Raw genomic sequence first — 15,263 nt, forward strand, 5'->3', positions numbered from 1 at the left:
TTTTCGATGAAATAAAATCACAATTTTCTGAGGGGGGTTTGGGGTTTTTTTGGTCAAAACAAGCCACAAAATGGTAGGCAGAAATGACCCACTCCACCCACTCCTGACCCACAGATATGCAAAATTTAACCCTTCTTTGCCAATTTATTTTCACATATGCTGAGGTCGGGTGTCATTTACCCAACCGCGAATATGTGAAACCACGGGTATCGTGTCCACAAATGCGGAGGTGTGCTTCTACTTGAAGTTTGAAACTCACTCTAAATATTTGTGCTTACATTCGTATTTTAACTAGTGCCCATCCTTCATCCCTACAGTGCACAGAAATATTTATTTGTGGTTTGCACAACATGGGGATCTTCAGTAGGATTGCCTGAAGTCTGGCACTCCTAAAGGAAGAGATGGGCTTTGGCTAATCAAGCTGCTCCTTTAGACAGAAACTGTGACTCTTGATTGAACCTTGATCACTTCCCCCAAATGCTTCCATTTCACATCAGTGCTAATGTGCTGATCTCAAAAGTTGTCTTTTAATTTGCAGTCTGGACATCTAAATTCACAGACTCTTAGCAACTGATGCTAGGTTCGGAATTCTGAATGAGAAATCATAGATAACAATGAGAATGAGAGACCAATTTCAGCCCTCACTGTTGCAGCCAATTCTCCAGAGTGCGTGAAGTGGTTAAGAAAAACCCAGTTAAGGGATACCTTGTCCTTGGAAATCAGTCTAAGATGCAACTCTTATTACAGTACATTTCCCAATATTGCATTCTGTGGTAATATTGCTTACAGGGGATGCCAGTCACATTGTGAAGTTAAAGCCAGAACACCACAGTGGCCTATAGTAGTTTTCCCCAAAAAACTTGCTCTTAAAATGTATATTTTTGCTAGGTATATATATATATATATATATATATATATATATATATATATATATATATATATATATCCTTTTAAAATAAGATTTTAAAAACTCTAATACATTTAAATAAAAGCAAAGTTTTAAAATCTCTGTTCCCCTTCCCCAGTTTCCTGTACCTTGTCTTCCCAACCCACCTCCAAGAGCCTTTGCAGAGACCCTTACTGCATCTTCATCAGAATTCCTTCATCAGGAAGGGATATACATTCACAAAAAGTTAATATCCAGAGTGGTTTTTCCCCCTGTCTCTGACACACACACACACACCCATCCTCTTGCCTGCCTATAATACCATTTACTTGCTTACTGAACCCAGCCCTAGATTGCATTAGGACATCCACATGCATTGTTGGTTCTGGTAATTGGAATCCACTTTAAAGCTTCAGTGGGAATCCAAAAGTTGCTGCCTGTGCAAATGTGTATGAGGAAAGAAAGAGCCTGGATAACTCTTTGAATCTGGGTGGCTGAACTGTGGAGTGCAGCAGTCATCTGAGGTGTGAGCCAGAAGACTGGCAGGGGACTAACATGGATGAAGAGGAACTCCTTTGAGATTACACCATTTTAGAGCTGGAAGGGACCTTTCAGGGTCTTCTAGTCCAACCTCCCTGCTCATCGCAGGAAACTGCTACAGCATCTCTGACAAATGCCTGCTCAATCTCTGTTTGAGAACCTCTAGCAAAAGGTGAGCCTGCACTGGAGCACAGGGCAGACCCATTGTCAAACAGCTCTTAGAGTTAGGAAATGTCTCTAGCTTAAACCTGCTTTTCCATGATTTCCACCCATTGGGTCAAGTCCTGTCCTCAGGGGCAACAAAGGCTGCTTCCTCATCCATGTGACAGCCCTTCAGATCTTTGAAGATAGCCATCCTATCCCACTTGAGCCTTCTTTCCCGTAGGAAAAGACATACCCAGTTCCTCAACCATTTCCTCACAGGACTTGATTAAAGACATTTCACCATCTTTGTTGCCCTCCTCTGAACATGTTCCAGTTTATGGTCTAAGGCACACGTCACATGGAACTGGAGGTAAAACCACCTCAGGTTGGTCCAGCATGACATGCAAATTATTGGAACCACAGTTGCAGGACCCAAACGCAGTTCTGATTCCTCTCCCCAAACTCCAGATGAACCTTTGGTTTGAAGCAAGCTATGCTTACCAAACCTAGTAAGTGTATGGAGGCTGGAGAGTATTATGCAGTTTGTGCAAGCTGCCTAAACCGAAGTTAAGGGTAGGAAGGTCCTCCCTCTCATCAACTCAGTTGGCTGCCACAGCTTTCCTTCCTGGGTCAGAGGAAACCTGCACAGCCAGGTCCTCCCCCTTTGCAGTCTCCCTGCAGATTGTGATTGTGGGGGAATGCACTGGAAGACTCAGAGGGAAACTGTGGGTCTGTTGGACCTGCTGTTAAAAGGTGCGTCTGAATGGGCCCTATCAGTGCCCTTCTTAAATATGGGGCCCAGAACTGGACACAATATTCCAAATGAGGAATACAGTGTGGAATGATTACCTCATGATCTGGACACTAAGCCTCTGTTAATGCAGCATAAGATTGCATTAGCTTTTGTAGCAGCTGCATAGTACTGCTGAATCGTGTTCAGCAGACACCCAATTCTTGTTTACATGAATGACTACCAAGCCAGGTCTCCCCAAACCTATACTTGTACATTTGGTTTTTCTTATCCAAACTCAGGACTTTACCTTCACCTCAGCTGAACGTCATCTTGCTGGTTTTGGATTGACAGAGCCCTGTGGCATCTCACCTGCCTCCAGGATAACGTGGTGCCGTTAATGAGTACTTGTTGTGTACGTCTGATGATTGCTGAATTACTCTTCAGGGGCTCAGACAAGTATCTATGGGGACACTATGGTCCCCTAAATAGCTTTGAGACCCTATATTGGGCCTCAGAGAGCATATACCAGTTCTCCAGATGTTCAGCTTCCAGAAGTAGATCTCAGGGTCCCAGCAGTCATGGGGACACACACACACACACACACCCCTCCCTCCCTCCCTCCCTCCCTCATGGTCACTGCATAGACTCAGCGCATGGGAGAAACTAGGACCCCAGATTCTCTTTTATCCTACTAACCAGTGGATAGAGTTAAAAGTCAATGGGTTCCTTGCTTTTGTTCAGTACATTATTTCACAGAATGACTAATGAACGGTTAAGTTAGATCAATATTTTTTGCTTTAATGCACTTCTTCCTTTTGCTTCCCCTCTCCTGCCTAATCGGAGTGAACGTAGTGATGAAGTAGGCAGGGTGGGAGTTTGTTCTGGTGCCTTTAACATATTAGGCAAACTCCTCTGGAGGAAAGAATGGTAGGTACAATGGCAGTTGCACCCGATGTGAAGCCTCCACATTTGGACAGATCTATAGCGTCCTGATGCCAAGTCAGACCATTGGCCCATTGAGCTCAGCATTGCCGATAGTGGCGACGGCTCTCCGGAGTCAGACAGGAGGCTGTCCAGCCCTACCCTTGGAGATGCCATGGGCTGAACTCATAACCTATAAAGCAGGTTCTCTACCAGTGAGTTACAAACTCAAAAGAGTTTTGTTTTAAGATAGGTTTTAAAAAGAGAATACAACAAACGAGTATTGAATATTTCTTGCAAAAGCAGGTGTGGCAGGTTGACTCTCAGGGCTGTTTCAGGAAGGGGAAGCAGGGATGACCAAAGTCGGAAGGAAAAGAGAGAATGCATGAAAACGAGAAGAAGAGAGTGAGCGAGAGCAGTTTATAGCTCCCCCTCCTGTTTTGCTGAGAGCAATGAAACCTCCAAGGGGAGGGGAGGGGTTTCAGGTGGGAGAAGTGGCTTCCAAGCTGCAGTGAAGGAGCATCCGAGGATGCCACATATTCTAAGGAGGTCCAATAGCATCTGGGTGCCTGGTAGGCACTGGGTTCAAGCAAGGCATGTGCAACCAACTCAACTTAGGGAACTCAAGGGCAGGTACTCAGCTGGGAGTCTCAGGGTACGCTGGGGCAGAGTGTCAGCAAGCCTGGGAGATCCAGGTTGAAAGCAGGGTGCATGCTGTAAACTGGGTCTGGGAAGCAAAGGGAGCAGAGCACAAAGGCAGACACTTAGCTGGATGTTGCAGAGCAAAGTGTCCACCAGCAAGCCCAATCCTCAAAGTACACGGAGCTCAGAGGACTTGGATCAGTTGTAGGAGTTAGCACAAATCCTGGCTGCTGGTGGGGGATGGACACAAAGGTAGGGGAGCCTTCTGAATAGGGGCTTCCTGGGTGACAAAAGGAAATGTGTGTCTTAATGCCTATTGTACGATCCTCAGTGCAGAGAGAGCAGGGACACAAAGCAGACAGGGATTTGGTTTTGATTGCACTGGGCTGTGCCCATTGGTCTGTTCAGATACTGCTTTGCCCTAGGACCATTGCTTGCCTGGCTAGCAATTTAGACTGCTTAGAAATGCAAGAGTGTTGGGTGCACTTCTCACCTTTCCCAGGCTGATAGCTTCAAGGTACAAGTTTTTGTCTTACTTGCCCAAAGTGGAGGCTCAAATCAAAGATTGGGGGTATTTGCACACTTTGGTAACCGCCTTCTTCATGAATGCCAGTCTTCTCTATATTGTATTCCATCATGTGATCTCCCACTTGCAGTCTGAAGGGATACAGCATTCCCCTTGAAAGGCTGATGGTAAGTGCATCATTGGGCATATCAGGACCCATCCTGAGAGTTCTAGTTAGTTTGCAGGCCCCAGAGCCAGATGTCCAGTCTAAAGTATCCTCAGAACACATCATATGCCGGAGGCCATCTCACAAAGTGTCATTTTGAAAACCAGTCCGGTTCTTTTTGCCCTCCCACTTAAGGGTTAAAAAGCTTGCTTCCAAACTAGAATTAGTAATTCAATGCAATTGGGCATAAAAAGCCACATACAAGCAGCACAAAAACATGTTAAATGCAATCACGGAGGAACCGCTATAATAAAGTACAAAAACAGACTTTATTGAATAAAGTATCCAGTAAAATACATGATCCAGGTACAGCACCATCACACACAATAGTTCTTCCACTGGGTATGCACAGTAGCAGCAATACACAGTAAGGCTATTCACACAAGCAGCCTAACCCAGGCTAGGGCAGCTCAGCCTGGGCTAGGCTGCTTATGTGCAGTGCCGGGATCGATCCCGGTACTGCTGTGCCACCTAGCCCAACTTTTCACCCCTGCCTTTAGCCAGGGTTAAGAGCATAAGTGCACCCTTAATCCCAGCACTGAGGTTGTGTGCGTGTGCTAGAGTCAGGCGCCGAGAACACTTGACTCCTGGGGGATTCCCCCAATGCAATTCCTTGCTCATTGTGCAATGCATTGTGGGATATCCAGAGGCCAGGATGCATTGTCCCGGCCTCTGGAGATCGACACTGCTTCAAGCAGCGTGGATCGTGTGGGAGCGCAATCCGCCTGCCGGGGGTGGGGTAGGGGAAAGGTATATTCGGCACAGCCTTCCTGCAAGCCCACCCAGCAGTCGTGTGCATAGCCTTAGTGTGTGCTCACAATATACAGATTTAGGCACAAATAAATACACACTGACTGATCCAATATACAGACAGACATCTTCAAAGCCACCTCATCTAGAAAAACCATTTTGTGGACAATTTAATGCATTTGCCTCTGTTTTTTTCATTCTGTTAAAGTTAGCATATCCCCAAATTTAATTTAAGCACACAAATTTTAGGACCATATATGTAAGACAAAATACCAAAGGAGTAGTGACAATTATTTCTATACTCTTCTCTTGTTATTCCCACACAAAGGTCCAAAGCAGCAGTCGTTGCTGAAGAACCATGTGAGATTTCAACCTCAAGAACCTTGTGAGATTTCAAAGTGATTCCAGCGACTGGATATGTACACGCAACAGGAGTTTTCCCATGGCCTTCAGTAGGAAAGAAAACAGATACAATATTTCAGTCTGGCAAGAATTTTGCATGCACAGGACTGAACACTACCAGTTTTTGGCCTATTGCTGGAAGCCACTGCTGAAGAACCTTGTGGGAAAATAAAGAGTGGTTTTTCCACCATAAAACGCTCAGGGAAGAACCCAGTTGCATTAGGATTTTTGATGCATTTACTTCAAAATTGTGGTTACTACTTTTAACAAATAAATTAAATCCAAGCATATATTTTATTTAGGACTGGAATGCCCTTTTATCCACTTTGATATCTAGAAAAGGCCCAGTACCATAGGTGACCCTCAGTGAGAGAGAGTCCATATTTGTAAAATCAGACCTAAACAAGAAACTATTATAAATAAGTTATCAAGTGATAATTGCCCATAAAATGGTAAACTGATCCAGCATCACTCTCCTCTGATGTAATAGGGCCAATGTATGGAATTCAGCTCCTCTACAAAGTTGCCTATTTATGTTCCATACACAAGGCCATAATTTCCCCTCTATAATGCCTTGAAAGGAAGGAAGAGAGAGTTCATAATCCACATACTCCTGAAGACAACAACTTCTGGTAAGATAAAGAAGACTGTAAAGCGTAGATCCACCTCCCACAAACTTCAACAATAAATTATATCAGCAATAATCCCAATACTGATTGTGTGTGTGTGTGTGTTTCTTTACCAAAAAATCCATGGATATTAAAGCAATTAACTATTCAGGAATCAAGCAGAACTATTATTCCTATTGAAAGGAATACTTCAGTTAGCATTCAGTCAGAATAAAAGTTATTACAGAATCCTTACAGTGACAGATTAAGACAGCTACAGTCAGAGAGTGGTAAAATTCAATTTGCTTCTAAATTCAGTGACAGTGAATATGTAGCAGGTAGCTATTAACAGAACCAGGTATTATGGAGTAACAAGAAGTAAACAGCAATACCTCCTTGTCACAGAGCAAGGAAGTGTGGCCAGGTTTCCATCCAATAGAAGTTATAGAACCAAAAAGAGGGCTACATTCTGACCTTCAGAAACTCAAAGATGATCATACACCAGAAGGTTATATTTAAAAGCACATACAATGATATTTTTATGGCACTAATGAAGAGAAAGACTGCCTTTGGATGAATTCAGAGCTGGATGAAAGCAAAACAGATTTGTAAGGATGGCTTTCCCCTGAATTTGTCCTCATTCTGCTAGTTTCTTAATTGTTTGCTCCTGAATCCATTTCTTCCTTTTCAGTCTCATCGCACAATAAATAGGTGTAAGCCTTCATACAATCACTGATCCTACAACTAAATATACAAAGGTAGTTTTGTATTGATCTCCCTTTCAAGTATAATGCGACTATACCTGCATTCCTACCACTGCTCTGCAAGATGAAAAACTTTTTACACGTGTAAACCCATTGATTATTGTAAAGGTATAACCCTAATATAGGCAATATCAGTTAGAAGCCATCTTGAAGGGATGCTCTGTCTAAATATTAGCTCATAAAAATGAGTTACTAGAGTACAACTATACTACAGTGCCAATTTCATTTTGTTCACTGTAGTCTCACTTAAAGTTTGCATGAGTGTTTCTTTGTTTATTTATTATAGCACTTAGCAATAGCAATAGCACTTACATTTATATACCGCTTTATAGCCAGAGCTCTCTAAGCGGTTTACAATGATTTAGCATATTGCCCCCAACATTCTGGGTACTCATTTTACCGACCTCGGAAGGATGGAAGGCTGAGTCAACCTTGAGCCCCTGGTCAGGATCAAACTTGTAACCTTCTGGTTACAGGGCGGCAGTTTTACCACTGCGCCACCAGGGGCTCATTATTATATCTGTACTCCACCCCAAACTTCCGTCTCTGGCAGTTTACAACAACATAAAATAAATAAAAAGAGACATAAAAACCTTGAAACGATTTAAAGCCACATGTCTAGTTAAAAAGCTTGGGTGAAAAAACCCGAGTCTTTAGGGACTTTTACAAAATTGTCAGAGAGGGAGAAGATCTTATTTCAGCAAGGAGTGCATGCCAGTGTCCTGAGGCAGCAAAAAAGAAAAAAGAAAAAAGGCCTATCCCTATGTAGCCACCAGATGCGCAGGTGGCAACTGCAGACAAATCTCTCCAGATGATCTCAATGGGCAGTGGGGATCATAGTGAAGCAAGTGTTCTCTTAAATACCAGGGGCCTAAACTGTTTATATTTATGAAATCTTGTACTAACACCACAGTGCTTCATTTTTACCTATTTAATATAGCAGGCTTTGATACATACCCATTCTGGTGTCTTGGAGTCATTGGACACAAATTAGTAGTAATATACTTAATTGTTTTGGTATGAAACAGTTAACAGCAAGACAGTACAATAAATCTGTCTAGTTTTTGTTCTCATGTGCTCAAGATCTCCTGCTGCCCTCACCATGTAAATAGAAAGATGTTCTTCCAGAGCTATATTTTCAGTATAATTTACAATCTGATACACCTCAAAGGAAAGGATATATTGGAAAGTTTTAAGAGCAAGAGAAGGCAGGAAGGGAATTAGCATGTATTTCTGCAATAACGGTATCAACAGTATTAATAAAGTGGAGAGAAGCAGATGAATGTGTTTTATCAAGCATTATACAACATACATTTAAAGCTAGGATTCATTTTGTTTGTTGCTTTGTTTTTTTAAAGAAGAAGTAGTGCTTTCATGTGTTAGGAGTATTATTAGTCGCACTTTGGTCTTTATAAGAAGTTTATGAAATGAATAGCTTCACTTAAGCACCATGCTTGGAGTTACCTGTGGTTATGCACAAAGTTCTTCACTTCATGCTGAGGCTATGAGAAGTCTGAAAGAAAGCTTTGCCACAAATGTGAAAGACAGCCATGTAGCTTGATGGTTCTAATCAAGAGAGATACTCCAGTCACTGGGTGCATCATGGCCAGAACCAAGCCATTTTCTATCAAAGGCTACTAGTCTTGATGGCTATAGGCCACCTCCAGATTCAGCTGCAGGGGAGTCTGCATGCATAATGACATTACCGTTTCCAGTTTCTAATACAGGCAAACCTCGTTAATTGCCAACGTGGCATCCGCAGCAGTTTCATGTATCCGCAGTCAGGTAAATGCCACCAGACTTCGGTATACGTGACAAAATGGGACAATTAAAGGGGTAGGACTTGCATATCCGTGGGTTAGAGATGGGAGGAAATGACCTCTGAGGTCACTTCTGCCCACCATTTTGAGGACAGGAGCCATTCTGGGACTTTTTTTTTTTTTTTTTTAGGGGGAGCAAAATCTTTTGTGGGGAAAAACCGAGATTTTGGACTTTTGAGAGACATTGCTGGACAGCTGGAGACACACAGCAAGGTATAGCACCCTTGCCCCCAATTTTCCCCACGTTCTGTCTTTCCCCCCCATTTTTTCACTGCCTCAGGAACCTACCCCATTCCCATTGCCCTAATGCCCCATTATCTGCGGTTTCACTATCCACTCCCCGACCCCGCGGAACACAACACCTGCGGATAACAGGGTTCTCCTGTAGTGATAAATAATCTATAACTTACAATGAATGCCTTCTAATGAACAAAATTAGTTTTAAAAAGTAACCTAAGTTGGTTAACACAGGTTGTGTGAAAATATTAAGTACTATTTTTGTTATGCAAATAGTACAATTCCTATATTTTGTACAATATAATGTGCCAGCTGCCACACTGCAGTTTGATTTTTATACTATGCTGCTTTTGTAACATTCATCAGCAGAAGAACCCTTTTTTGTTTTAAGAAAGAATCTTTACCTGTATATTTAACCTTTTAAAATTTTATCTTTGATTGGTTAGCTTCTCAGGGCCTTTCCATATATTTTACTTACATGCGTCTAGTCAACAAGGGTACACATCTCATGTGAAGACCGCACTCAATTTTACCATATGTACACATATTGACCATAGGACAACACAGGTGAACATCGGAAGTTGCCTTATACTGAGTCAGACCATAGGTCGGTCTAGCTCAGTACTGTCTACAATTACTGGCAACAGTTCTCCAAGATTCCAGGGAGGTGGTCTTTCCCACCCCAACCTGGAGATGCCAGGGATTGAACCTCCCAATATGTGTGCATGAGCCAGAAGAAAGATGTGTGATATATCCTCAGGGGCATACTTTTTTCCTCCTTAATATGTGCAATCATGTAATTTGGCCCTCATTAGGCTCCTATTGAATTATGACTCAGTCATAGCACAGCATCACAAATGTTGATGTCTATACCTTTTGCCTGCTCATTTTCGTTTTAGGGAAATGGTTATGAGAACTTGCACTGCAAAACTCTGGAGAGGATGGCTTCCATCCTGTTGTTGACCATCCCCAGTTGTAAATATACAACTGCAAATAAAGCAGCCTCCTTTTCAAAACCGTTTCCATGTTCCAACTTCAGCTCCTACATGTGCCTTTCTCCCAATATACTCGATGAACTCTGCCATGGAAAAGTCCTCACACAGAAGGGCTTCAGAACCACAACAGAAAGGTTTGTGGCAGGTGCTCTTCTTCCAAAAGGTGATAACCTGATACGTAAACATGATTAGAGTGCCTTTCTGGACATTGGGATTCTTAGTTATCACACATTCATTGCTCTAGGCCCCAAAGGATGTAATGTGCCATTAAAACCAAGGTCCTTGCAGACTATTCATCGTTTTTCAGAAAAGGGGCGGATCACAGTGGAGCAGGCAATGCTATAGAGGCCAATCAAACCACAAAGGCTCTTAGGCACTAAAGATCAAATGCCAGACTTGCATCAGCATAGATGAACACAAGGTCCAAATCCTGTCTTCCCCACACTGTAGCCTTGCCCTTATAGTGGCTGAATAAATACATCTGGAAAGCGGTGGGAGGGCATTACTATAGTTCCAACAAAGGAAAAATCAAGCATCTGGCCAGACTGCTGAAAGAGTCAGTGGCAATGAAGAGCTGAAAACTGGGGACAGGTTAGCAGGTCAGTGTAAGGCACTAGTGGTGTTGGAAACCGTCGGTACGATGAGTTCTACGAGGGACTCGTAGGTCCCAGCTACAAATCCAACGATACCTAGTAAACTTATCAAAACATCTTTGGCAATGGCGATGGGATGCATGCCTTCCGAGTAGTAGGTGGCGATATCCAGGAGGGGCGGGATGATCAGGGCTAGAGCACTGCTGCTCACCGAGCCCACCAAAGAGATGACAATGTCCAGCCGAGGAATCAGGATTGCTAGCAGACCTGAGAGAGAGGCAGAGAAAAGAGAACACACCTGTTAGGATGGGCATCTAGCTAAGAACACTAGTTTCTAGCTGACAAGCAGCTACAATAGATTGCTACCAACTCAAAAGCAACAGAGCAACACTACCTGAAGCGTAATGACTGCATGATCTGCTTCGGCAATGGACGACTCTGCCAGAATGGGAGGGGGAGCTATATTGGGAGGAATCATAATTCAGTGGTAGAGCACAGGCGTTGAATACATAAAAGGTCCTGGGTTGAATCCATGTCAATTTCAGTCAAACCAAACAATTCAATCTGATTCAGGAGATCTGGGAAAGACCTCTCTCTGAGCCCTCAGGGAGCTGTTGCCAGTCAATACTGGACTGGATGAATCAGTGGTCTGATTCAGTAGAAGGCTTCATATCTTCCTAAGTTTTTGGCTCAAAGTATTTTCCCAAGGAATGGTTATGGACTTTCTCTAGGCCAGTACACAATAGTACACAGCTCTGTTTGCCTAGAGCAGGGTTTCTTAACCTTGGGTCCCCAGATGTTGTTGGACTACAACTCTCATCATCCCCAGCCACAAAGGCCATGGCTGGGGATGATGTGTGTTGTCATCCAACAACATCTGGGGACCTAAGGTTAAGAAACCTTGCTCTAGGCAAACAGAGCTGTGTACTATTCTCTCTATCCCCCTCCCAACTAAAAAATCAAAGAGTGGCAGCAGGAAGGTGGATGGGCAATTTGGAAATTTAGTCTCCAGGCCTGTCATCACTCTGAACTTTAGAAATGCATTCCCTAGAAACCAATGGATTTAAGTCCGATTTATACTACAGCAGAGTGGTAGTAGTCACTTGAGAATGAAATCACATGGAGCCATTCCACAAAGTTCAACCAAACCATTGCAGTTCTGTGGTTTCCAAAGTGAACCAGCCAGGCCATTTGGGAGCATACTGCACATAAATGTATTTCTATTCAGAATGGTCTCCATCCAGTGCTGTTTTTATGGCTTATTAGGGTAATGGAAATTACTCTGCCCCAAGTGCTATTATACAGGAGGGGTGGGATAGAATAATAAGTAAATGCAAGCCTTGCTTTCAAGTAAGTGTATTTAGGATTGAAACTCTACTTTCCCTGGTTCTGCTTGCTCAGTTGGAAGCAGGGTGGCATCTCCCATCTCGCTCTGAGGCTAGATGGGAAGAGCTCACACATCAGCAACCTCACCCTCTATTAATTTCAGAAGCCCATGCTCAGCAGAAGGAATGTCAAAGCCATCGCTTAGCAAACCTTGGGGCCCCTTTGATGCAGCTGACTGGCACTGCAAAATCCCCCAAACACTGCTTGAGGTGGGGAAATGTAGTCATTCCTTGCTACTCTGACTGGTGGGTGAGGGAAGGAGTAGGCCTCCAGAGGCCCATATAAGAGCAACTGCCCTGCATTCAAGGGGGAAATGCTAGGAAAGGATGCTGCTAAGATCCTAATAAGACCTCTTCCCCCTGCTGAACCACTACTGAAAACATTTTGGCTCTTTCCAAACCCCCAGCAAACTCCCCCTGCACACACACACCCCAGTCCCAGGCCTTAGCCCTGTCTGCTGCTCATGTAAGTCCATTCCACTCTGGGAACCAGTTTCGCACCAACAGCAGCAGCCTTAACTGCTGGGACTCTCACCCCCTTTTGTTTGGGAAAACAATTCTGCAGATCAGCTTGAGGATCCCAACGATCAATTGTGCTACTGGCTTCTCAGCTTTCCGAGCACCAACAGCACAGCTTATCCTGTGCAACATCCAGGAACAGACAGAACACTATACTACTTATACAGAAATGAAATGGCATTAAGTGTTTCTTAACACAAAGAGCTTGATCAGGCAATGTTGTGAGGTGGTAGTCAAGAATACCAAATTCTAGGGCATACTGATACAGGATCCTGGGATATGCTACAGATTCAGAGAAGTGGTGCTCTGAATTCTAGTTATGAATAGCTTATATAATATTAGGTTTCTTTGAAAGTGAAAAAACAGAGGTAGGTAGTTGTGTATGAAAGCCAACAATACTGGAGCTCAGGACTAGAGATGTGCACGAAATGGAATTTGCTATTCGTTTCAAGCTCAAAATGAATTGTAAAATCCTCGAATTGGTTCATCGAAACAGTGGCCAAGCCAGCTGTTTTTACGAATCAACCTTGAAACATTTCGAATGTTTTGAGCACCATTTCTGAGGCCTGTTTTTCCAGGAGAACTGATCTACCAATTGGGGTCTACCAGTCCTCCAAGGTGGGCCAACACTCTAAGTCCAGGGTGGAGGGCTGGTCTACCCACCAATCCCAATCAGTAGACCACCTCTCCCTGGAAAAATAGGCCTCAAAATGGTGCACGAAATACTCAAAATGTTAGGAGGTTGAAACGGGGCTGTTGTATTTCAAGCTTGAAATGGGCCCTTTATTTTAACGGTGTTATGTTTTGAGCTCGAATCAATTCGTATCTCTACTCAGGACCAAGGCAACAAACAAGACAGATCAAGTTGTTATGCTAAAGTTATGAAAAACAAAAGAAAAGCAATATCTAAACAATCAGATGAGAAGGAAACAGGTTTGTTGTATTTTATATGTAGAAGATGGAGACTAGATCAGAAGGTTACAAGGAGCTAAATATAAAACAGATCATTGCTAAAGTATTTGATGAAGCCATGATATAAGCTGTTCTAAGAAGGGCAAAGAACACCAAAGATATGGCCACAAGTACAGGCAGTACTTGAAGCTATTGCATATGAAGAGATATTGAAATCTTGGCACTTGTTGGAAGAAGGCATCGCAACAGATACAACCCCCTGCATGGAGCTTTGGGGCACTTGGGCAGTTAGATCTCACAATCTTCTGAGCCAGGCTCCATCTTACACTAGTCTCTCCCTTTCTCTATTGGTTCCGTAGCAAAAGATGTGAGAGAACATAATGCACATCTGAACAGTCCTGCCTGAAGAATGAAGAATGCTGCCACTATAGACAGCTCTGGCCTGAGAGGACGGTTGGGGCAGCCCCGCCCCACCCCACCCCCTTCCCAGAAGTACGGAAAGACCGGTGTGCCCCGAGAGGGAGGCAAGAAAGGGAGGGAGGCCAGGGAGCTCTTGTCCTCAGCTCCCCAAAAGACCAACAGCCTGAGACAACTTTTATACATCTTCTGTTATTTGCTTCTTTTAATTTCGTAAACTGCTTTGGGTGCCTTTGTCATGGCAGAAAGGCGGTATAAAAATGTTGTAAATTCATAATAAATAATATAAATGCTTGACATTAGGCTGCTGCCAGCCCAGTTATTTCAAGCAGAATACCGGAAGCAACAGCCAAGGGAGCACCAGGAAATCTCTCAAGCTCAAAAGAGGAGAAGGCATCTGGTGGTAAACAAGTGGGTGGAAATTATCTCCGCTAGTGTGCGCAGCTCTGAGTGGAGGGATTCCGCCCCCCTCCACATTCCTCACAAAAGAAAGATGGCAAGGAGCCCTGTGTTTTAAGCTGAAGAGATAAGCTTACCAAAAAAGAATGTGCACAGTGGAAAGGATGTCTGTGAAGAAGCACCAAAGTAATTAGCTGAGAGGCACACACTTGGGAAGAACCAGTCGGAATACCACCCCTTCCTTTAATGGCAGCAATCTAAAATTAGACTGTGCATGTTTGCATCAGAGCTGATATGATGTCAGAAGCATTTTTCTGGAGGACAAGACAGTTGCATTCGGAAGCCAGGCTGAGGACCTTCATTTTAATTGTCTGATTTCCAACATCAGAGAAGTAGCAGGTTGGTGTACTTCGAGAGAGTGGCCAAGGGACAGTGTGTTAAGTTTGCTCTTTCTGCCTAAAAGTTCAGCTGGAAACAAATGAAATGAAATGAAATGAAAATGAAAATTGCTTTAAAAAAGAAGTCTGCTTTCTAAGTCAGAAGGAGAATGCGCTAACCTCCCCAAGGACAGGAAGAGAAAGACATGAGTCTTTTGTTTCTTAGGGTCTGGTCTGCTCGCTCCGTTGCCTGTGAACTTGGCTACTAACTAGTCAATTGTTACTAGTCTGGTGGCTGTGGGCCATCTCCAGCCTCAGAGGCATGATGCCTCTCAATAGCAGTTGCAGGGGAGCAACAGCAGGAGAGAGGGCATGCACATACCTCTTGCCTGTGGGCTCCCCAGAGGCATCTGGTGGGTCACTGTGTGAAACAGGATGCTGGACTAGACGGGCCTGATTCAGCTGCCCTGTTCTTATGTTCTTAACTT

General features: G+C 43.6%; 1 protein-coding gene across 2 annotated transcripts in view; it reads right to left on the minus strand.

Moving 5' to 3' along the window:
• Nucleotides 1-4,847: 4,847 nt before the first annotated feature.
• LOC128346951 (proton-coupled amino acid transporter 1-like) overlaps nt 4,848-15,263 on the minus strand; it is a 70,749-nt gene continuing 60,333 nt past the window's right edge. The window contains exon 11 of one of the 2 annotated variants that reach the window (XM_053300797.1): nt 4,848-11,033. In XM_053300797.1, coding sequence (XP_053156772.1) covers nt 10,774-11,033 — 260 coding nt within the window. In that variant the 3' untranslated portion in view covers nt 4,848-10,773. The remainder of the gene's footprint in view (nt 11,034-15,263) is intronic. The other variant, XR_008317309.1, reaches the window with a different exon arrangement.

Source organism: Hemicordylus capensis, chromosome 2, assembly GCF_027244095.1.
Source record: "Hemicordylus capensis ecotype Gifberg chromosome 2, rHemCap1.1.pri, whole genome shotgun sequence".
NCBI classification, from domain to species: Eukaryota; Metazoa; Chordata; class Lepidosauria; order Squamata; family Cordylidae; genus Hemicordylus; species Hemicordylus capensis.